Source organism: Tenrec ecaudatus, chromosome 11, assembly GCF_050624435.1.
Source record: "Tenrec ecaudatus isolate mTenEca1 chromosome 11, mTenEca1.hap1, whole genome shotgun sequence".
NCBI classification, from domain to species: Eukaryota; Metazoa; Chordata; class Mammalia; order Afrosoricida; family Tenrecidae; genus Tenrec; species Tenrec ecaudatus.
This window is the reverse complement of record NC_134540.1, coordinates 117785946-117809578: the sequence shown is the minus strand read 5'-3', so window position 1 is coordinate 117809578 and position 23633 is coordinate 117785946. Positions and strand designations below refer to the sequence as shown.

Here is a 23633-nt window from a genome sequence, read left to right as displayed (position 1 = left end):
TAAAAAAGAAGTAAAGAAAATTATTGGCAAACATAAATAGGCATAAACAAACTTATTGAGTTCATGTTTTTCTAGTTTAAATGTAGAGATATAATTCTTGTGAGCAATAATACGCACTCTGTTGAATATTTGGCAAGTGGGGAATAGAAAATTAGAAAGCTTGGTTAACATTTCATTTGTTCTGTTGTTTGGTCCTGAAATCTTATTGATGTAGGGAATACTTCCGTAATCTTCGCACAGTTTCTTAGTGTATATCCTGGCAATAGCTGGCACATGATTGCTGTTGCATGTAATTTATCATTCAATATCTACTTGTTCACCAGAGCTGTGGGATGAGAGACACGGTGTTTGTGAAATGTTTATTTTAGAAGTTTACATTAGAAGTATAGAATACCAAGTACAGTTTTCTATATAGTTGTGCCTATCTATTGTGATCAGAACCCACATTATACTTTAATCCTAAAAAAAACCAGTCAATTCGAAAGTGATTCAATCCTTTGCTACTTTTGGGGATATTTTATTTTCAAATGACAAATACGTACATAGCACATACATAAATGTGAAAGCTTCAAAGTCTTCTCAGAGCTAGTGCCAGAGTCTGTAGTCATGTTGATTCTGTTCAGAAGCCTAAGAGTGGAATTTGCATAGAAAGAATTGAGGAAAGTTAGAGAACTTGCCTGGATCTCTTGAGGTGAGTCTCCCAAATGTGGGAATGAGTTTTCCCCTTACAACTTTTCTCCCCTCTCCCATTTGGAAGCAATTATTTAACCACTGAAAATAGGTATTTCATTTTAAAGAATAGGAAAAATAAGACAATAATTATTCTCCCCCTTTGAGAGGCATCAGGGATCTATAAGTCCCTATTCTGTAAGAAAAGTTTGCTTTTTCGGAGCGTTAGTGGACAGTTTTCGGCGTTGGTGGATAATGGACCTGTAACAAAAACAAAGGAAGTAAACCAGGGCGTACTAGCTGTGCTGAGAACAGCAGCTAATGCCATGAAAGGAAGCTATGTAGCGGAGGTGCTTTAGCCGGATTCACAGTAAACGCAGAGGGAATCCCAAGGTGCATGTGTCCAACACAGCGAGGGTTACACCAGGACTCAGAAAGTGTACAAATAAGAACAATTCAAAGGATTCTTAGTGTTTGGAAGCAGGACCAAGGGTCAGATTCTAACTAATGGTAATAATAGATATTAAGAATTTCATGAAAGAACTTACAGTTATCAAAGAAACAGTTTAAGCAGGTGCCTGTTATAATAAAGAGCATGGGGGGGGGGGTGGTCATATTTGACCTCTGGTTTTCTTACTGCCCAGAGTCAGACATGCCTCCCAACATGGTCCATCCTCTTTCTCCCACTGTGTTAAGCTGAGTTGTCTAGAGAAGCAAATCCAGTGACTCGTATGTGAGATCCAGGCCCACATCTGGATGCGTCTTGAGGGGCAGTTGTGTGATTGAGGGGTAAATTAGAGAGACACGGGGCAAGGCATGCATGGGCTCACCTTTTCCATTGGAGATCAGACCCAGATGAGGCAGTACTGTACCTTCTCCAGCCTTACATAATTTCGGGCAAAGAAGCCACAGTAAGCACATACATAATAGGAAGTCGTTATATTTAGAGACATACGTGTAACAAGAGGAGGACGAGCTAGGGGTATACATACACTAGAAAGGGGAGATCCTAAAGGCATACATGTGACAGGACGGCGCATACATAACAAGATGAGTAGATGCTAGAGTCAAGATGGCAGCCGAACCTTAGTTATCTCTGAGCTGGCTTGACCACAGGTGTCTTTGAACTCTTCTCCAGGGGAACAATTTATGATCCTTACAAAAGGGAGCAGACCCTATTCTTAGCATGGGGCCGACATTAGGGTCTGATTGCTTTTGATGGCAGACAACCTTCAGGCAGATCGCTTTCAAGCAGTTGACTTTCAAGCATATATTATAATAACAAGCATGTGCATGCAAGCTCCTTAAGATTGACATTATTATGGGAGCGTCCTGGGGAATAACTTTTACTTATGAAACTGACAGGAATGTATCTCCAACCCATGAATGTGAAGGTGTCTCTCGAAGGGAGCCCCAGCCTCCCAGACTCCTTAATACATAATCATAGAAAATTTATTCGTGAATACTCTCTTCCCGGTTCTGTTTCCCACACATATATGTATAAGAAAGAGCTTATATCAACAAGTAATCTTATGTTGTCAAAAGAAGGCATGCCACCCAAGTCCAACTTCAGTCCATAACTGAGATTGTAGTTTATAAGTCCCTCATCATACTCACATAGGTTCATACTGGTGACACAGAATGGTGAAAATCACAGGCTGCTGGAAGCAGAGTTGTGTGGATCCAAGGTTGCTGGAAACATCAGGGTGCCAATAGTCCTCAGGGTAAAGCGGCCCATATGGGGCCACCTTTGGAGGTAGACGCAGCAGCCCAGGGAACTCCTAAAGAGGAGGAAGGCCAAATGATGAGAGGGAGGCAGTTTTCAGAGCCCCTTACTCATACAAAAGGCCACATCGCCAACGAGGTATCATAACTGACATTTGATAGGTCAGACTCCACCCCTAGTTCAGAGTGTATAGTTGGCATAAAATAATCCAATCACCACAGGCCATCACTTGTCAATTTGACACCTTTACAGATGTTTTTAGCCATAAATAATTTCAAAACAGAGATAACATTGACTTTATTTGTACCTAATATGATACAACTAACAGAGGTACTACTGAAAATACACCAGCCCTACTTAAGCCCTTGTGGTAGTTACATAATCTGGTGCCAATTTTGGACCTGCCAGGACTAAGAGTGAAGGCGTACAGTCTAGTCTGGCAATCAGGTCGCAGCCAGTGAGGCCTCTGTGTGGGCATGGCCTTCTGAGAATTCTGGGAATTCTGATATTTTCCTCCTTAGAGACGGGAGACATTTTTCCTCCCTCTCCTCACTCCCTCGGAAATGCTCTACTGAAAAGGCTGACTCCCTGGGGGACATCCCTGAGGAGAAGTCACATGGACCTACTTGATGCAGCCCTGGGTGCTGGGGAAGCCCTGTGAAGACCCCTGCCAGCGCTGAGATGCTTGCAGTGCCACTGGATTCATACGACTTCCCACCTACTGGCTTATGATCTTCCTGTCCCTGCATTGGTTTCATCTGAAGAGCAATTTATATATTGGTATCACACATATGGGCTAATGCCAGACTTATGGACTTGATCTGGACTGGGCTATAATGTTTTCTCAATATTTAACTGCTCTTGTATGTAAACCTCATATGCATATGCATGTTTGTGAATTTGCTTCTCTAGTCTACCTGGACTAACACAGCCTTATATTCTATAGGTGAATTAAGCAAAACTATCCTCTGCCTAATGATTACAGCTTTCTGACACCCACACCTTAATTCCATAATCCTATTCATATGTTCCCCCACCTCTGACACTTTGTAAGCCAGCCACTTCATGCCTTTATCTCCCCTATTTTGGGAACTCTGCTTCTAAACTGCCTATTTCTCTGGTGCTCTAGTGCTCAGAGTAAACAAGCTTGATCTTTGATGTGAGGAATATTCCTTCCAGTGGAAACCTTATGAATTTTCAAACAGAAGGGAAGTCAAGTCGACATTGGTCATCCATCAAGTCAGCAGGCAAAGTGAACCAGCTCACAAGGTCAAATCACTTCTCTTCATCTGGTTGAGTTCTGGTCACTTCAGTACTAGCCATTCCTAGCTAGGTCAGTGTGTACACAGTAAGCTACGGAGTTCCCCACAGAACTCCCTCTGCTTCAGAACAATGGCCCTTCACAAAGTCTCTACAACTCTAGCTCCATAGCACTGTCATGCCATCAACATAGACTCTGCAAAAACTCTTCAAACTTCAGTTTTATCTGTTTCATCTGGCCTCTAAGTCTTGTACACCAAGTCTAAAGTATCAGTGTCCAAACTCAACATGTCTCTCTGTTGCTGAATTTCCTCCACTTCAATTCACCAAGTGGATCCAGGTGGTCACCTAGCAAGCATTTTTGGCTGCCCACAGATGCTTTGTGACCTTCAATCCTAGAGGGAGCTTTTCTTCCTGGTTCCCAGCTTAGGCACAAGCTGCTGGAGCACAATTCAAAAAGGCAAAGACACCTGTTTTTCTTGTCTCCCAGCAATTGTCTCTCTTTGTAATTCTTTCAAAATGCAAACGTGTTGCCACTCAAAGCACTGAGTGGGGCTTAGCTTTGCTAAACCTTCCATGCAAGCCATTCCTAATTCCCATTTCACAGATCCAACTGTACAAGAAGCCAGTGAGCTTAGAAAGTCTCTGTGATCATTAAATTCAACCTTCATTTCTGCCAAATATTATGTCAATAAGTAGGGAAAACAACATAATCCCAGTACAGTCACATCTTAAACATAATTCTTAAAGCAGTCAAATCCAATACTTTCTTAGTTAACTGTCTGATTCAGATACAATAAGACCATAGGCCTCAGGCAAGACCAAATCAGGCTTGGGCCTTCTGTCACTATAGAAAAGTCCTAGAAGAATATTTGCCCCCTGAACTCAAATTTAACATCCTCTGCACTTATTTTCACCATTACAGTAGAAATAACCAAGTCCAGCTTATAAGAATCAAAAATGTCACTTCCCATGTCCTTGATAGATAACAGCCAAGCAAAGCACGTGGCTATATCCGACTTTCTCCAGCTGTCCCAGGAAGAAAAATCCAATCCCATAAGGCAGAGGTCAGAGAATCTCCGCTGTGCATCTTATGATTTATGGTCCCATGACTGGACCATAATGAGTTAGGCTGGGTGTTCTAGAGAACAAACCCAGTGAAACTCATTTCTGTGTAAGAAAGAATTGTATCTCAAGTAATTGTATCCCGGCACAGTTGAACTCCAGTCCATGATGCCAGTCCATAAGTCCCTCTTCAGACTCACGTAACTTCAAGCTGCTGCTGCAGGCTGGTGCAGCAGAAAGATCACAGGCAGGTGGGTGCGGAGGGGCATGAGCCCATGGGAGCTGCAAACACGGCAGTGCCCGTCACCTCTCAGATTTGGGCGGTCAACGTAGAGCAGCCCTTGGGTCAGGCACAGAGCCCAGAGAAGAGGACGTGGAAGAGCAAGGCAGTTCCTGCAGCTCCTTATGCTCATGCGCGGGGGTGAGGACGTGGTAAAGAAAACTGACCAATCCTCTCACTTAGTGTTGTGTACACCCTATGTGCATAGTACCATACAATCATTTGGCAGGAGTTACAAAGAAATGAGTAGAAAAATCATATTTCGATATTTCACTTGTTATACTTGTGTATTAAAATAGCTATTAGTGTAACTAATATATAAACAAATTTTATGTATGCTTGCTTTCTTATTATAAGGTTAATTCTATATGTTTAAGTCAAATGTGATGCTGACTCACTAGTGGCCATGCAAAGGGCATCAATCAGAAGCAAGACTGTATCAGGATATACAGGTGTTAATTGTTGAAGTGTATTAATTGGGTTTGAAGCTTAGTGGCAAATAAAAGAAAAAATGATTTATGAGTGTAATAATACATCAGTGAAGAATAAGTAATTCATTCACACGGTAAGGTTTATTTACACCTTTATTTCCTTTACAAAAACTAGGACTTTGGGCTTCCGTTTGGTTTTTAGTGGCTTTTGAAGAGCTTGGAGGTTATCAAGGTGTGTCATTTAAGTCTTGGGACTGTAAGTCTTCTTTATTTATTGCTTCAAATGGCAGAATAGCTCTTTTAGGCAAGACATGTTAGACAGGAAAGAGAAAATAAACATTGGTTATTAGTATTCACACCTGTTTTCCTCCCTATAAATCCAGGTATGTGCTTTGGAGGTTTGTTTTAGTTTCATTTCCTCAAATTTTTATTTGAATTTTTCAAATTTAAAACAAACCTTCAAGTTAGTTCTACCTTACAAATCTGGCTAGGCCAGAGTATGTACACGGGTTCAGATGAGAACTCTCAACACAGGGAATCCAGCATTGATAACCCCTCAGGACCAATGACGAGAATAGTGATACCATGAGGGTAGGGGAAAGGTGGGGGGAGAAAGGGATAATTGAACACAATGATCGACATATAACCCCTCCTAGGGGGATGGACACCAGAAAAGTAGGTGAAGGGAGACAGCAGACAGTGTAAAATATGAAAATACAAATAATTTATACATTATCAAGGGTCCATAAGGGTTGGAGGGAGGATAAAAAAGGGCTGATACCAAGGGCTCGGGTAGAAAGAAAATGTTTTGGAAATGATGATGGCAACATGTGTACAAATATGCTTGATACATTTGATATATGGATATAAGAGCTATAAGAGCCCCTAATAAAATGATTTATTAAAATTTTAAAAAGAATTTTATATATGTTCTTAGTCAATGATTTTTTAAAAACATGAATTCATTTTAGAAAATACTGTTTTGAGTTTTGAAACTAGAGATAAAAGATAAATAAGCATTCCTTTCAGAATAAGGAATTTTCACAGAGAACCGTTTTAAGGCATTTTGGGTGTCAAGGTCTTTCTGTGTGTCCTGAGGACTTTTAAAACCAAGTACTAAATGGGGAAAAATCATATATTTCCCAGTTAGAAGACCATTAATGAACGTGAAGCTGAATAGTAATGCAAGGATACCCCTTATATAATTTTATAATATTGTAGGGAAAGTTACTCTAGTTATTCCTTTTTCAAATAAGAGCAGTAGGTAAGCAAAATATGCCAACTTGCTAAATATATATATACACACATTTGATAAACTAAAATTTTGATAACACCAAAAAGAGATGCCAAAACTATGAAGTGTTCTGTCAGATATCCGTGCCTTTAAGCATATCTTTATTACAGTGGATTATGCTGTTCTCCTGGTCACCATCTCTGATAGCAGTGTACATCTCCCTATAATAATTGTTCAGCATCAGATATCATTTAGCATGTTTCCATGTTAGTTAAAAATAATTTGTCTTACAAAACCTATAATGACACACAACCAACAATGAACACTGGGGATTAAAAAGATACCTAAAAAATAATGAATTTGTAATTATCACTCATATTTAGCCAGGCAGCTATGCGATCTAAAAACCCTTACAACACAACGCCATGTCTAAACTAGTGAAACTGGGCTTGTTTTGCTTTTAATTTTCATAAGATTACTTTACCACTGCGCAGATGACACCAGAGAAAGGTCATCAGTCAAAATAAAGAAGAGCTCTACGTTAATATGTTATGCAGGGCTTTCTACAGAAACCAAACCAGGGCGCTTATGATTACAGATGATAGGTCGATACAGAGATAGTAATTTATAGAGTGAAACAAATTAGCAGCAAAGTAGTCTGCACAGCAACACAGAGATTTCAGGCCAACTCACTTTCATGGGACATTTAATATAAAAGATACTCCAATTTACATGGTCACTAGCCCAAGGCCAATGAAGCAGACAGTAGGATGAGGAAGTAGTGAGGTGGAGCAGAGGCAGGTAGCTCAGGGAAGCAAAGCAGGTCTCGGTGGAGCCTGGAGGTGTAGTGATACGATGTAGCTGGCAGTTGTTGCAGTGTATGCAGTGATGGCAAGACAAGCGGAGTCAGCCCGCAGGTTGCAGACAGAGCAAGGTGGAGCAGCACAGTGACAAGGTCCACCAGGTGGAGCAGAGCTTTGCACATCCCACAGCTAAGCTACCACAGCACACCTGTTGAGATGGGGCAGGCAGCTCAGGCAGCTCACTGGCTGGTTCAAGCACCTGGGAGAGAGGGAGAGAGGCCTGCCTCCAGAGAGCCATTGATCTTGGTCTCACCTCCTAAGGAGGTCATCAAGCTGAAACCTGATTGACAGGCTATCCTCCACCCACAACTTCCTACAGGTTCCTTTTTGGCACACAAAGAAACTATCACAAGATCTTTGTGAAGAGAAAGGGGGGAAAAAGAGATGTATTTGTCATCCATTAATAATGAAAGAATTTTACCATTAAAGAATAGGAAACATTTACTATATAACACAAAACACATGGCATGTATTCACTTATCCCGAAGAAAGATAATTTACTAAACCGATCCTTTGAGAGTACACGTCTTCTCTATTGTTGCTTTTCTCAAGAGTGTGAAGTGTATTATATGATTCCAAACCACCATGCTTTACACCCTTTAGGTATCTCTCTGCATCCATGAAGGATCCCTGGTGGCAGAGTTGGTTACACACTGGACTGCGCCTCAAAAGAAAGATGAGGCGCTCTGCTCCCATAAAGATTTCAATTCCTGGAAACACTAAAGGTCAGGTCGACATCCTAGGTCAGGTAGTCACTATAAGTCAGAATCAACTCGATGGGAGTGGGTTTGGGGTCTGCATCCATGAACCCTGAGGTAGTTAGTTTACTGTGCCAACCTGGCTGACAAACACATGTGGGCTCCATTAAAGGACAGAAAGATAAATGGCTCAGTGAGCCTCGCCTTTCTAATTCTCAGGTCTCTTGTTTTCTGATGGTCAGATCAGGGTGCAGTTACCTTAGCCAGTTCCCTACTTCAGCTGGCCAGGCTCACTTCCTGCAAGACATTCTTGAGGAGAAGCCACATGGGCCTACCCCGATGCAGCCCTGGGTGCTGGAGCAGCTGTGTGGAGACCCCTGCCAGCGCTGAGATGTTTACACATTCACTGATTCGACTTTCCTCCTGCAGTCGGCATCATAGTGTGTGTTTTGTGAGATGGAGGACTTTGTGGATTGGTGTCAGACATATGGGCTAATGTTGGATTTGTGGGCTTGGGCAGCACTGGGTTGGGAGGTTTTCTTGATGTTCACTTCCCCTTTATATAAAACTCTCTTATACATGCATTTCTGTGCATTTGTTTCTCTAAAGTACCCAGACTAACACAAACCCCAAAAGGTGATTTATATTTTATCAATTTAGTTTCATTATTTTCTAAATAAATCAGCAAATGGAGTTAATATAATCTTAAAATCAATACAAGGAGTACAACCTGACACATGTTTACAATGAAGTTCGATGAATCTTTCGGCTACCCTACCATTTATAAAGGAGCCCCGATGACATCGTGGAAGTTGGACTTGCTACTCCAGTAAACAGTTACAGCCTCAGAAACGTGAAGGGGGAAGTTCCGAACCTACAGGATGACTTAGCATTGACTGGCCTATGTTATGAATCAGCATCAACTCTCTGGCAAAGAATTTTCCATTTTAGTTTTTTTGGGAACTGACTCAATAGCATCCAACAATCACCAACACTGGCCCATAGATTCAAATTTTGGTTCTCTTTCACATACTAACAATGTAATCTTATTTATCCATCTCCAAAATGTTCTTTATATATTTAAAATCCCTGTACTGCTTCAGTCATATGGTAATTTTAAAGATAAACATTAAGAGTGTTTCCCTATCATTATTACCAATACCATTGTTACTGTGAGAAGCAGACGTACAGTTTTACTGCACATAGAGCCCAAGAATGTTTTGTGATGGAGAATTTTATGAACCATTTATTAAAATTTATGAGACGAGCAGAAAAAAGAGGATCTTCACATATATTTTGAATATGTCTCTTCTATTCCTGAATAATTCTGAAATGTTGATAATTTAATATTTCTATACAATACAAATGGATTGATAATTCAGAGTTTATATTCCATATAGGGAATTTTCCTCAACTAATTCAATAATCAGTTTATGGATATGATAGCTTGCTTTATAAATAAGGTAATATTTATTTGGTGGGGAAATAAAAATGAAAACTATTTCTGAATTGGGTAATTTTCTGGGCCTGAGATTCTCTGTTCTGTATGCTCCTCGGGGCTGGAGTAGTTGTTGTACATTACTAAACCTTCAAATCAGAAAAAGAAATAATTTTTAATTTCACTGAGATGATAAAGTCTTCTGTGATCTGATAGCATGTGATCAGGGCAGGTATTTGATGAACTGCCCAGTTATATCACTAAATATTGAAATTAAAGTGTAAAAATGAGAGTATTTCATGAAACTACTCATCAAGTCAATAAGAATTTGTTACAGAATTCAAGTTACTTTAATTGTTATTTATTTCATAAATTAAAATAATACAGAATAAATTAGCAATTTGGTTCATATTCTAAAAAAGTTAGTGTTGCCTCCCTCAATGCATGAATACCTTCTTTTATTAAATTGGAACTCTATGATGCTCACTCTCCCGACACAACGGGTGGAGCCAAAGTGGGTGAACAAGTAAATGTGGTGAAGAAAGCTGATGGTGCCCGGCTATCAAAAGAGATAGTGACTGGGGTCTTAAAGGCTTGAAGATAAACAAGCAGCCATCTAGCTCAGAAACAACAAAGTCTTCATGGAAGAACACACCAGCCTGTGTGATCGAGTGGTCCCGAAGGGATCAGTTACCAGGCATCAAAGAACAAAAAATCATATCATTGACTGCACACCTCCATGATAGGATCGCTGAACACAAATGGGTGCATAAGCAAATGTGGTGAAGAAAGCTGATGGTGCCCGGTTATCAAAAGAGATAGTGTCTGGGGTCTTAAAGGCTTAAAGGTGAACAAGCGGCCAACTAGCTCAGAAGCAAAAAAGCCCACATGGAAGAAGCACACCGGCCAGTGCGATCACGAGGTGCCAAGGAACCAGGTATAAGGCATCATGCAAAAAAAAAAAAGATATGTGTGTGTATGTATGTGTATATGTGTGTATATGTATATATGTATATGTATATATGTATATATATACCATATTAAATGAAGGGGGAAGTGCAGAGTGGAGACCCAAGGCCCAAGTGTCAGCCAATGGAGATCCCCTCATAGAGGGGTTTAGGAGAGGAGATGGGTTAATTAGGGTGCGAGGTAGTACCGATGAAGAACACAGCTTTCCCCCAGATCCTGGATGCTTCCTCCCCCCAACTACCATGATCCGAATTCTACCTGGCAGGGCTGGATAGGGCAGAGGTTGTACACGGGTACATATGAGGGCTGGAGGCACAGGGAATCCAGGGTGGATGATACCTTCAGGACCAAGGGTGTGAGGGGCGATGCTGGGAGAGTGTAGGGTGAGTGGGTTGGAAAGGGGGAACTGATTACAAGGATCCACATGTGACCTCCTCCCTGGGAGAGGGACAGCAGAGAAGGGGGGGAAGGGAGACTCCGGATAGGGCACGATATGACAAAATAACGATGTATAAATTACCAAGGGCACATGAGGGAGGGGGGAAAGGGGAGGGAGGGAAAAAAAAAAGAGGACCTGAAGCAAGGGGCTTAAGTGGAGAGCAAATTCATTGAGAATGACTGGGGCAGGGAATGTATGGATGTGCTTTATACAATTGATGTATATATATGTATGGATTGTGATAAGAGTTGTATGAGTCCCTAATAAAATGTAAAAAAAGAAAAAAAAAGTTAGTGTTGCTTAGCTTATCCTTGTAAATTTTCAGACTGAATGATTTTAAGATTGAAACAGTGTTGAAATATGTTTAAGAAAATTAGTAGGCATTAACCAATACTATGAATTTCATTTTACTAATCAATATTAGAGTACCTTGATTAGCTTAGTATGTGTGTCTGAAAAATGACACAGATTTCTTGTGATGATGTGAGGAATACATGTGCCAGGACTTAAAAGGATTGCCAAATTTTATTTGATTTTAATGTCTTATCGGCTGTCAGAAAATTGAGTATAGAGATAGAGTATAATATTCTCAGTGTCAAAGTAGAGATAGGATTATTGAAAGATGAGAATCTTGTCAGAGGTAATATCTCTCAGAAGCTTAAAAAATCTGGGCAGGATCCTGAAATGACACACTGAAATGAAGAGTCAGCAGGCTTGAGTCTGTGTGAAAAGATGGGGCATTGGTGTCTCAGTGGTAGAATCTTCAAACCAACAGACCCAGAGTTAGCTCCCAGCCCACGCACCGCAGTCCTGCCACCATCAGTCTGTCTGTGGAGGCTTACATGCTGCTATACTGCTTCTATAGAAATTGCAGATGAAGATGAACTAGGAAGAAAGACCTATAATACAACTTCTGGGGATCACAACAATACAATCCAACATCCATCGAAAGACTGATGCCTTGACCGGGGCCTCCAAGACCTGTGAGCTGACTCATTAGCAGTTAATGATAACAAGTATTACAGGAGAGGAAAACAGACTCCCCTGGGAGATTACACCATATCAGGGACAGTCTTGTTTACCATCACGTCTCAACGTTTCACTCTACAGCACATAGGAAGGGCTTCATCATAAAATCGGACAAAATAACAATAATTATGAAATGAAATAATCAGATAAATTATGAAAAACATTAGTTCCCGTGTCTATATCAGGACTGCATTTATTTGACTAAAAATAATATAGAGATTAAAAATACATGAAACAATATTGGACATGTATTTGGAGCAAAACAGAGGAAGAAGTTATAAAATCCTCAAAAAATAAGGGGAAATTAAATTACTTGTGTTAATTAAGAGGGTTGTAGGAAAACACTTAGCATATGGTGATTGTTCACAGTAATTTTTTGGGCCACTAGAATCAGAATGAGCTATGTAATTAGACAACCTGTTCATAATTATTACTATGATTGACAGTGTTTGGAGCATCTTCATGATTATTGTAAAAGACCTAAGATTATCGTAATTAATGAAAACTTGAGTGATGGATTGATGATAACATCTGCCATGCCAATATTGCACTGTAGCTTTAAGAGGATTGAGTAAGTCTGTGGGAATTCCAGGATTTGATTGCTTATAATCCAATGCAGTGAATGTTCAACCTTAGCATTTTCTCTGAGGTGCTTCAGGTCTTGGCTATTAGGAAGTATGGCACAGGGATCTTGAAAATTACAAAGGATACACAACAGCTGCAGGATGTGGTTGCTGAAGGGACCCACCATGTGACCCACATTCTCTTGTTTGAGAGCGTGCTGCTGTTCATTGCTGTCAAGCCAGCAGCTCCTAAAGTCGTGAGCCAGGAGTCACTTAAGTCACTGATAAAGTTGCTCAGGACATTCTTATAGAAATAGAGTTGCTTTCTCAGTTCATACGTTGATTCAGACACATTAGCAAACTGATGGCTTTGCAGTAGATGAAAAGTGATCGACAGTTAAAAGAACCCCATACTTATTTCAGATAGTTACTATACAACAGAAAAACACAAACCCATTTCTTGTCCACAAGTCAAATTTGACTCCTGGTGCTCTTATAGGACGTAGATGAACTGCCCCATCCTATGTCCAAGGCCTTAAGTGACCCTGGGTGGCAGAGGGGATAATAGGTGATAGCATGGTTCCTTGAGTTCCGAAGGAGCTTATTACTGAGATCCTGGCATAGTGTAGTGTCATAAGAGAGCTTCCTGAAGTTTCTGTTCATGTACTATTTTCTCTGAAAACTTTTGTCTACAAATACAGAAGCAAACCTTGTGTTTATTGCATTGAACACATTAAAAATGATTGCTTCAAAATTTATTTTTAGTGCCCAGTGTATATGTATTTGCTTATAAAAGTTTGACTTCAATATAAATATTGTGTTTCTATAACCTATATATGAAAATAATGTATTTCATTTTCTCAGGTGTCTTATTTTAACTGAATTTTGAAATGTTAATTTTTATATACATTGTTATATAGAATCAGAAATTATTTTCAATAGCTATTTTTTAGTCTTACTTTATCTACAAGTATGTTTAAGTTATCTATAAAATATAAATTAGTTAGGTTCTTTTAATATCATAGCACACTTGGGATCCAAATAATTTCTAAATTTCAGAAATATGCATTTATATTATGTGTTTACTTATGGTAATTGAAAAGTTAACTAGATACCATGTCACTGTGAAGCATGAATGAAACCTAGTAGATTTTATTCTTCAATACATTTTCCTCTAGTTTGAATTCTTGATCATATTCTTCTACTTTCACCTTTGTCATGACATGAATAAATCATGAAGAATAAGAGTGGAAAGCTCAGCTGTGTGTGTGTACCTGTCTGTTTTATTTTAACCTTGTATAGTTCTGGGGTTCATGTTAGTAATGATACATGCGGCGAACTTTTGAACTGAGAAATCTTTTTAATCTTGTTCTTATGATAAGATAGATTTTCATAGAAATGAAACATAGATGGCATATTACATCTTATTTCTTTTTTTTTTTTTGCATCTTATTTCTTTATGGTGTATTCACTTAGTGCCATCGAGTCATAGTGGGCCTATAGGACAGGGTGAAGCTGCTCCTGTGAGTTTCTGAGACTGAGTAGTCGGTACAGGAGTAGAAAGCCTCATCTTTTCTCCCAAATAGATGAATTAACAAGAGCATAAGTCCAGAAAAAACATTTTACCCTTAAATTTCTCTCTAATCGCTACATCATTATAGTTTCTTTATGCTAATAACCTTGCATGTGTCACATGATGTTAACTGATTGTACACCTGTCCACTGTTCTTTACCTACAGGGAGTTTCTTAGAGGCAAGAAAAAGATTGTAGTTATATTTGTTTCTGTAGCCTTTTAGTACTAATACAGCCCCTCTCGTACAGTAAACAGTCAGTAAACAATTAGGTTTAGATTACATTGTTGAATAATTTAATCCAATGTTTTTATTGATCAGAAACAATGGATTAGAAAAGTACCTATATTACGTAAGAGAACATTATGGGCTTTAAAAACATTCAGTGTTTCATAGTGATTAGATTTAATTTACATTTAGAAAATATATTTTGGAATAAGGTATTATTTCAAATATCTAAGAAGGAATACATTTCATTTATTTGGTTATTTTTATACATACATGAATATATATGTATATATATATGTCTATCTACGGGCAAGTCAAGAGAATCGATAGTAGGGTTTCAGTTTACATGAGTTTATTCCAAATAAAACACTTGTAAGCATGTCTCTGTGATGAGTGGGTGACTGCAGAAACATTATTGCAGTGATATACTCTTATTACTCATTAATCATCACTTATCTGTCAAATACTATTGATTGCCAAAGGACAAACAAATATTTCCTAGAAGAAGTATAGTGAGAATGCTTCTTAGAGGCAAGGGTGGTGAGACTTGATCTCAGATACTTTGGATGTGTTGTCAGGAGAGACCATTCTCTGGAAAAGGACATGAGAAAAGATGAAAGGCATCAACAAGACAGACTGACAGCGGATTCAAGCGCAAGAGCAGTGAGAAGGTGGCGCAGGAGCGGGCCATGCTGACTTCGCTTGTATGTAAGGTCCATAGGCGTTGGAACTGATTCGATGGCAGCCACAGTCTGTCGTTGGGGTACCGTCAAAAGGGAGGTCCAACCAAGCAGCGACTTCAGAGACGATCTGTTGGGCCCATTAAATTCAGTCACAAAGGTCAACTCAGAAGGTCATGGTGGTTGTTTGGGGGAGATTCTAAAGGAATGATCCTGATTGGTTTCTCACAAAGGAAACAGGGCGATTACAGGGATGCATTATGAAGACGTTTTTAAAATACTGAAAACTGCATTCACAATGCAAGACTGTGAATTCTGGTTCTTTAATTTTGGTTCTTCCAGACAACTCTTGCTTCCTCCAACGAAATGAAATTTATTTTCTCGATCAGTCTGGATAATAAGGTTGGGGGAAATACTGATTGGATTATGATTCAGCTGTAAGTAATTGCTAATAAAGTTAATCGTGATTACCATACCAATGGGTATAAAACAAGCCATCTCAGAAACCATTGGGGAGAATCACTACTAGGAAGAAAGAAAAGCCAGGAGAGGGGTGTGTCCTTTGGACCCTAAGGTCCCTGCACATGCACTTGATCCAAGAGACCGCCGTGACACCAGAGGAGTGGCAGAGGATCCGCAGCCAGACCAGGGGCTGGATGATGAGACAGACTAGTGGGCTTCCCATACTGCAGAGCAGGGAAGGTTGAATGTTTGGGGGCAGGATGCTGGCTTATGAAGTGGGGTTCTTCTGTGCACCTAATTTAGGGAGCTTGGCTTGTTGACCCGTGGCGCTAGAGCTGAGTCACTTCTGGGAGAGGCTTAGAGTGGGTGACAGATTCTTCGGGCATTTATTGGCAGCCTAAAAGAGCTTTGTATCATTGCCAGAGCAGGGCCGGGGTCCACCAAGAGGCTGAGGGCCAGAGAGGGGCTGAGTATGGGCACTGCAGAGAGGAAACGGTCCTGAATGAACCCAGTATCCTGAGCATTTCTCACATGAATTTAACTTCGTAAAGCCCCTAATAAACCTCATAATTGTGAATTTAGTTTTATGTGGCAATTTCAGTTAGCTTGAAAGTCAGCAGGAAAGCCGAGTCCTGTGGGAGAGAGAGCAATGAATGTAGAGAGTGCTGTGGGGACAGCCAGGACAGGGGTACTAGTTCTCCTGGGGTAGCAAAGTGTGCTCTATTTTATTGGGAATTTTGTTTGGCAACTTTCCCACATCCACCTTACCACCCTGATCTTGCCACTTCAGGCTTCTTTTTATTAAGGAGCCCCTTCAGAACAACAGAACTTCTGCTTTGAAGGTATAAATCGAAGAAGGATGAGTTATTTGGGTAAAGGTGAGATAGAAAGACTGCCACCAGCAGTGGATAGACTTAGGAGGTTTATTGAAAAGCAGTAGCTTCACATTTTAGTAATTTTGCTTATATGATTTTATAGTAATACTTTTTGACTTATCCTTACATCTCTATTTAATTCAGATATGAAGTATATTATTTTGTTTGATCTCCATTGGTTACCCCCAAATTGAATTAAATTTGAAAGAAACAATTGCTAACAATATTTTGTGATCACAAAGCTCCAGTCCATATTGTAAACCTTGTGTGGAGTTAAGAAATGTTGTTTGCCTCTTGTTTTCTTTTTATTCCTCACTCTTAATTCACAGTTAAGTCTCTACCCATGAATATGATAAAGTCACTCCTCTAGATTCCTAGACTTCCATGAGAAATGCTTGAAAACTTCTCTCTCTCTCTCTCTCTCTCTCTGTTCATCCCCAACCATTTATCCCATTTTGTTTCTGATTTTCATTACTCTGCCCACCCAGCCCTGTGTGCCGAAAATATCCCTTTCTCTTTCATTCTCTTAAAAAAGACAACTCAAACTATCACCCCAGGCACCTTCCTGGCCCTTCACCAGGCCAAAGAATATAAAACCACTGCTTTCTCTGTGTAGTCAAAATATATCTGGAACCCACTTTTATTTTGTATGTAGAAGAAATGGTTTTTCACTGTTTGTTTTCACCCCTTTTCCCTTCTATAACTATAGTCTTTGAAGGTAGGGCCCATGCTTTGCACCTCGATGCTCATGACCACCCACACCATCTGAAATGCAGCAGGAGTTCAATAAATAGTTGTAGAACAACACATGTTCTTCTTCTCTGTTCATAACCCCATATACTTACAGTTGAGAGACACTGAGGTCTGAAAAGGCTCAGCATCTTGCTCAAGACCATACAGTGAATGAGAGGTGTTTTTCTTTTAATCAGGGCTATTTTATCAAACTTTGAGCACTGTTAATGTATTTTATTTTAGGAATGCTAAAAGATCCTTTTATGGTTACATCCCTCCTTCTAGATAATTGAATCTTTTAAGCTACTCTGATGTAACCTACATCTGCTGTAGGCATTTCTTTCCTGATCTCTCCGTGCCTGTGCATACCGCACCGTGTCTTAAATTGGGTCACGTTTCACTCAGATCCTCCTAAACTTGGCTTCATGTATCTACCTTTTTTTGATAGTCGTTCAGATTTTTCTCTGCTCTTCTACTCTGACCCTACCCTTTGTCCCTCTCATGATACCCTTTACTTTCCCCCTACCCCCAAGACAGCGTCAAAACCACTGTCTGGTCTTACCCTTTATTAAAATGATTCCATCTCATAATCGATTTAAATGATACTGACCTCTTCCTATCAGTTCTCCTTATCTTCAACCTATCACTAGTGACAGATGCTGACTTGTAGTGACCCTATGAGTCAGAATCAGTAGAACTGTCCCATGGGGTTTCCAAGGCCGTAAACCTTGATGGGAGCAGAAAGCCTGTGGTTAATGGTCCAGTGGCTAATCTGCACTGCCTGGGCTCTTTGTGACGGTTGTTAGACGGGGCCTATGCGGTTTAGCTTATCACGCTTTGACATGTTCGGGTGGAGCTCATGTTGAGATATCAAAGAATAGAATAAATGACTCAGGCATATTTAAGAATGTGATAATAATTCTAATTCTTTCCACATATAATGGTAAATGCTAACGAATGAAATGCTAATGTAAGAAATAAAAAATAGATTCTGACATTACATTGATTTTTCTATACAAACTACAATTTATTGGCAACATTTTGACCATTTCCCTTTGCTCCAGGACTCTGGCTTTCCCTGTAGTTGCCTGTTGTGCATCTCCTTTTGAGTCATGGTCCCTTTCATCAGAGGATATTATAGCTGACCTTGTAGCTTGCCCTCCAAACCAAACTTTCTCTCTGATTCCTGTTAATGACTTCATGGTTTTTAATTTGTTTTTATTATTCTTTCATTTTGTAAGCCATGTGAATCTCTGAGAATTCCGTCCCCATCATTTACAAGTGGACTAAGACATCAATGTCAACTTAATTATCATTAAAGATTATCTCTGAGCTCCACCCATCTTTCATTAACACCTGTTCTAATACTCCACCAAAAGCTCTCTCAGGTACTGTGGCCACTTCCTGTCTCCTGTCTACATACCTCCAACCTCCATGAATACTGCAGTTAAGTTAATTTTACAAAGACATAACTTTTACTGTACATTATTTCTGCTACTGTCTAAAAACCAAACTCTTTAAGTTGGTATTTGAGGATTCAAACAGTGTGGAGTTTGGTGGGTTTTTTTTATTAAATACTTCTACTGGGGGCTCTTACATCTCTTATCATAATCCATTGTATCAAGCACATTTGCATATGTTGCCATCATCATTTTCAAAGCATTTTCTTTCTACTTGAGCGTTTGATATCAGCTTCTCATTTCTCCCTCCCTCCATCCCTCCTGAACCCTTAATACATTATAGATTATTATTTTCATATTTTACATCATCCTCTGTCTCCCATCATCCACTTTTCTGTTGTTTGTCCCTGTGGGAGGCGGTTGTATGTCAATCCTTGTGCTAGATTGTTTTCTCTGATTATAGTTTACCATTTTGAGCTGCTTCCCCTATCCATCTGAGCAACTCATCCTTCAACATGCATTTTCCTATAAAAGAATATGTATCAAAGAGATTACGGAAACTATTTAGATATGCAGATATTAAAAAACTTAATACAGTGCTTGTATTGTAATAATAGGAATCATTGCACCTATTAACATTAAGTCCCCTTTAAACATAACTCAGGTTCTTCAATTTGGCTTGTTTTGCTGATTCTGTGACCATGGTAGACTGGCCACCCCTTTGACATTAAACTATGAAATAAAATTAGCTTTTGACTAAACACCACAGATAGATTTTTTTCCCTACAAAACACAGACATCCATCCATCTTTTCTTGTACTAAAAAGTTACTTTCAGTGTGTCAGTGTGGGCTCCGGATGCCATTCCGGGTCATAGTATAGAAGCTCATTAAGTTTGACTTTGTTTTTAGTTCCCAACCCCTGGTAAACAACAGACAATGAATCAATACTTAGTGATTCCTTTGTTCTTGTTGTTGTTCTTCCTGTTGCTGCTGAGGAGGGTCACTGAAAATTAGGATGCTGTATATAATTTTAAATTTTGTAGTGACATAGGCATAAGTCTTTGTAGAATATTAGTATGTTTTCCCCTTGAGACTCTGAGGTTTTCTGAAATTGGACTTGCCTCTGGCTAGGATCTTTCTCGCTTTCTCCTCAGTTGAGGGTACTTCTTCTTCAGGATTCTGTGAGGGTTTTCCTGCCAGGATTTTTCCCTTGCTTTTCATCTCTTTATGCACATAAGCCTTTTTTCTCAATTACACAGTATCCTTTTTTCCAACCATGTAGATGAATTGTTTTGCTAATAACCTGACTGTACTATATTTACACATGGCATATGGACATTCTACTTACCGAAAAGAAAATGTTTGTTTTTTTATTGGTATAAAAATATTCACTGTACATATATAACATAACAAAATTGATATATGACAAAATTTCCTACAATTTGATTGTTTTTATTTTTAAGATTACCATTTTTAATATCATTTAAATATTACAAATTTTTAAAAGGGGGTTACTACTTTTAATATTGATAATAATTTTTAATATTGATAAATGTGTATATTATGTATTGCTAAATATTAGGAACTTGAATTCAAATAAAGCATCATTTTACACTCGGTTTATATACTATAGTTTTAGATTATTTGTGTGAGGAATAGGTATTACAGGAGGTGACCACTATTTGAAGATGTATCTTTTTATCTTCAGAATGGAGATAGCTCACCTTCAGCTAGTACTTCTTAAAAATGTTCACTAGTCAAGTTGAAGTAAAATGATATATTTTATAATTTCCTCCATCAATTCTAAATCAAGTAACTTTTAATGCACATTTTGAAATTACATGAATGACAGGTATGAATATTTGCTTAGAAGTAAATCAATTGTAAAATTGTTTTGAATTGGTGCATGATTTTCCATTATTATATCAATCCAGGTCATTTGTCTAAAGCCTGAGTATGTCTTTTTTAGTAGACTCAAGATGAGATATGTATGTATTATTTTATTTATTATTAACCATTTAAACTATCATATCTATTTGCATTTTATTTAATTTGCCTTGAAGTAGGACGTTTATTTGAGAAGAAATATAGCCTATTTATGCCATATTCTCATATAATTCAGTCAAGTGTAAACTTCTTATATATGGCCTCCCGGGATCTGGAGCACTCCTCTGTAATTGAGAATGTGGTTTGGTTCAATTGTTTCAGCATTGCTCTCTTTGAGAGAATACAGCTGATTTCTGTAGAACTCTTAATGTAAAAGAGGAATAAATAAGCCCAATATATAGCCACTGAACTGTACAAAGTAAACAATGATGAACAAAATATTTTTTAAAGCATGAGAAAAAGGAATGTACACTTACATGTGCTAGTTAACTATTCTTTTCATGGTATATTTATTCTCCATTTCTATTTTATTTAACTCCAGGACTAGTCTTCTCTCAGCTTGAAATTACAACTTGCTCAGAAATAACATACTGTTTATCTGCTGGCTCAAACCTGGGACGCTCCAGGACTGAGCTCAGAATGATTTGAGCAATTTAACTCTGCAGCCTTTAATCTCCATAATGATACTCTTTAGCTCCTAACTGTCTGGGGGCTAGTTAGCCCTTGTTATCCCTTGCACCTTCTTTTTGATTTCACTCCTCCCCCCTTGGAGGCAGGAGGCCAGGAGGACTAAGAGCTGCCAGCATCCTTGGTGTGCTGGTGACAAAACCCAAGCCACTTCCTTAAAGGAGGATATATTAAAATCCAAAACAACAGAAAAGTACTTTTTACTGTGTTTTATTTCTACCATAATAAATTTACTTTTAATAGAGTAGAGACTGATATCTCAATGATACACAGAAGAGAAGTCTTGTAATTTTGACTTTTTATAATTTCATGGTAAATTATTATTCTTATGCATTGTTATCTGCTTTGTGTTTGTTATTTGGAATTCTCATATGCATCACATATGTTATATCTTTCATTACTTGTGTTCTCTTCACATTCTTAAGGGGGGAGAGAGAGAGAGAGAGAGAATGTGTGTGTGTGTGTGTGTGTGCGCGCTCACTCACAGGGGGCATGGAAAGGGGAGGGAGGATGACCTGTTCACATGGTATTAGAGATTAGTGATACTAAATAGTGAGACAGTACTGTAAGCCTGAAATCTAGTTAGTATTCTTATACTGAATGCACTTACAAAGGCACTGTGAAACCTGGATTGTCGTCTTTATGTTGTAGCACACCCCATGAAGCCTGTATCCTAGCCACTTTCATTATGTGTCCACTGTCCAAATTTTGCTTTCCCCACTGTTAAACAGAGTCAATTAAAAAAAAAATCTCTTTAGAGCCCAGAGTAGTTCATTGATTTTGTTTCATGCCGTGCTCAAAGCAGCCGCCTACATTTTCAAGTAACTTAGGAGGCATTTTATTTACTGGGTTTCACTTGAGTCTCACCATCTAAGACTAATGAGCTTCATCAATTAAGTGACACATATTCTGTAGCAGTTGTCACACACATTCTGTCAGAACCCTGAATCACCTATGATATTGACTCATCTGTATTGCAGGAAAAGCAGAGGTTCCTGACAGATGTTCTGCATGAAGTGATGCTGCTTGATGGCTTGGCCAGTTCCCATCCGGTCTCACAGGAAGTGCTACAGGCAACTGATATTGACAGGGTGTTTGACTGGATCGCATACAAAAAGGTGGGAATAAATAAGACCCAAATGCCGCTTGGCTGTTTCACAATGCAGGGAAGTCAAATTGCTTCATGCTGCGTGGATTCTATGTATTGCCTCCTCCTAGCAGATAGAAATGGACTGTGAGCTGGAAAATATGAAGTTAGTAGGCTCATGCCACTTTAAGAGTTAGGGCTTTGTTTTATAAAGTAGAAGACCAGATATGATTATTTGCCAAACCATGCATAGAAATATTGGAAGTACTAATGAATAAATGTTTGGAGACACAATATGAGATTGCTGTACAAACGGTGTTATATAAACGTCAGATATTATTAACAATAAGAAAACAGACTAGTATAGTGACAATTATTTTTCAGTGGTAGCTCTTAAATATTTGTTTATTTTGGTTGGCTAATGTAGAAGGATATAGGCAATGACCTGCTATGTATATTTTATAAACAATATGGGAACATTTTGGGAATTAAGCCTTTTATTGGAAATAAGAGTAATAAACAAAAACTAGAGATGAGACTTAAGATGATATAGTGTGGGGGTTGAATGGTAGTTGTTCAATGGTTAAGTGCTCAGCCAGTAACCAAAAAGCCACTGGATGGATCTCACCAGCCCACTCCGAGGGAGACGGGCGTGGCTCCTTAAAGATACACAGCCTGAGGAAGAGAAGGGCAGTTCCCCTCTGTCCAAGGAGTCGGGATTGGTTCAATGGTAGTGGATAGGTTTCTTTGTTTGGGACAATAATTAGACTTAGAGCTAGGATCTCTTGCATGAACTTTTTTTCTGTAGTTAGCTGGGCCAGGATAATGATGTTTCTTTGTACCTCTCTCCCCCGGTTCTGTTTTTAACACTAGCATGTGTCTCATTATTTCTTACTTATATGGCAATGAATTTTGTTTTACTGGAGCTGAAATAATTGTTAAAGTAGGTTTAATGTCTCCAGTCATCAATTTTAGGATGTTATGAATTGTACCCATTAGGATTGGTTTGTACTTTATAGATTGAATATTGTTTCTGTTTTATTAAAATTACGAATACGGTTTTCTAGAAAACATATCCCTTTTTAATAAAAATGCTTTTACTTTTGCATTCTAGTAGTGACTGTCTCATTGCCAATGAGTTTATGTTGACGTATAATATATAAAAATATGAACTGTTTTAATAGAAACCCCCATGTACAATTACCCATCAGTGCAATGATTAAAAAGTGTGTTTTGGTGTTTTATTAAAATAGGTGACATTAAGTTCTGTGTCATTAGAAGTCTTTGCGTGAAGACCTATCTGTGCACAACAGAACAGAGCACCAAAGTCGTTATGTTTGAGTCCACTGTTGCAGCCA

At 38.9% G+C, this 23633-nt stretch overlaps 1 protein-coding gene across 1 annotated transcript in view; it reads left to right on the top strand.

Annotated features, from left to right (window-relative positions):
• The window catches only part of LOC142461053 (thyrotropin-releasing hormone-degrading ectoenzyme-like), a 121456-nt gene that overhangs the window by 7538 nt on the left and 90285 nt on the right, over positions 1–23633 (top strand). Inside the window, exon 4 of the mRNA XM_075562704.1 lies at positions 22169–22306. Coding sequence (XP_075418819.1) covers positions 22169–22306 — 138 coding nt within the window. The remainder of the gene's footprint in view (positions 1–22168; positions 22307–23633) is intronic.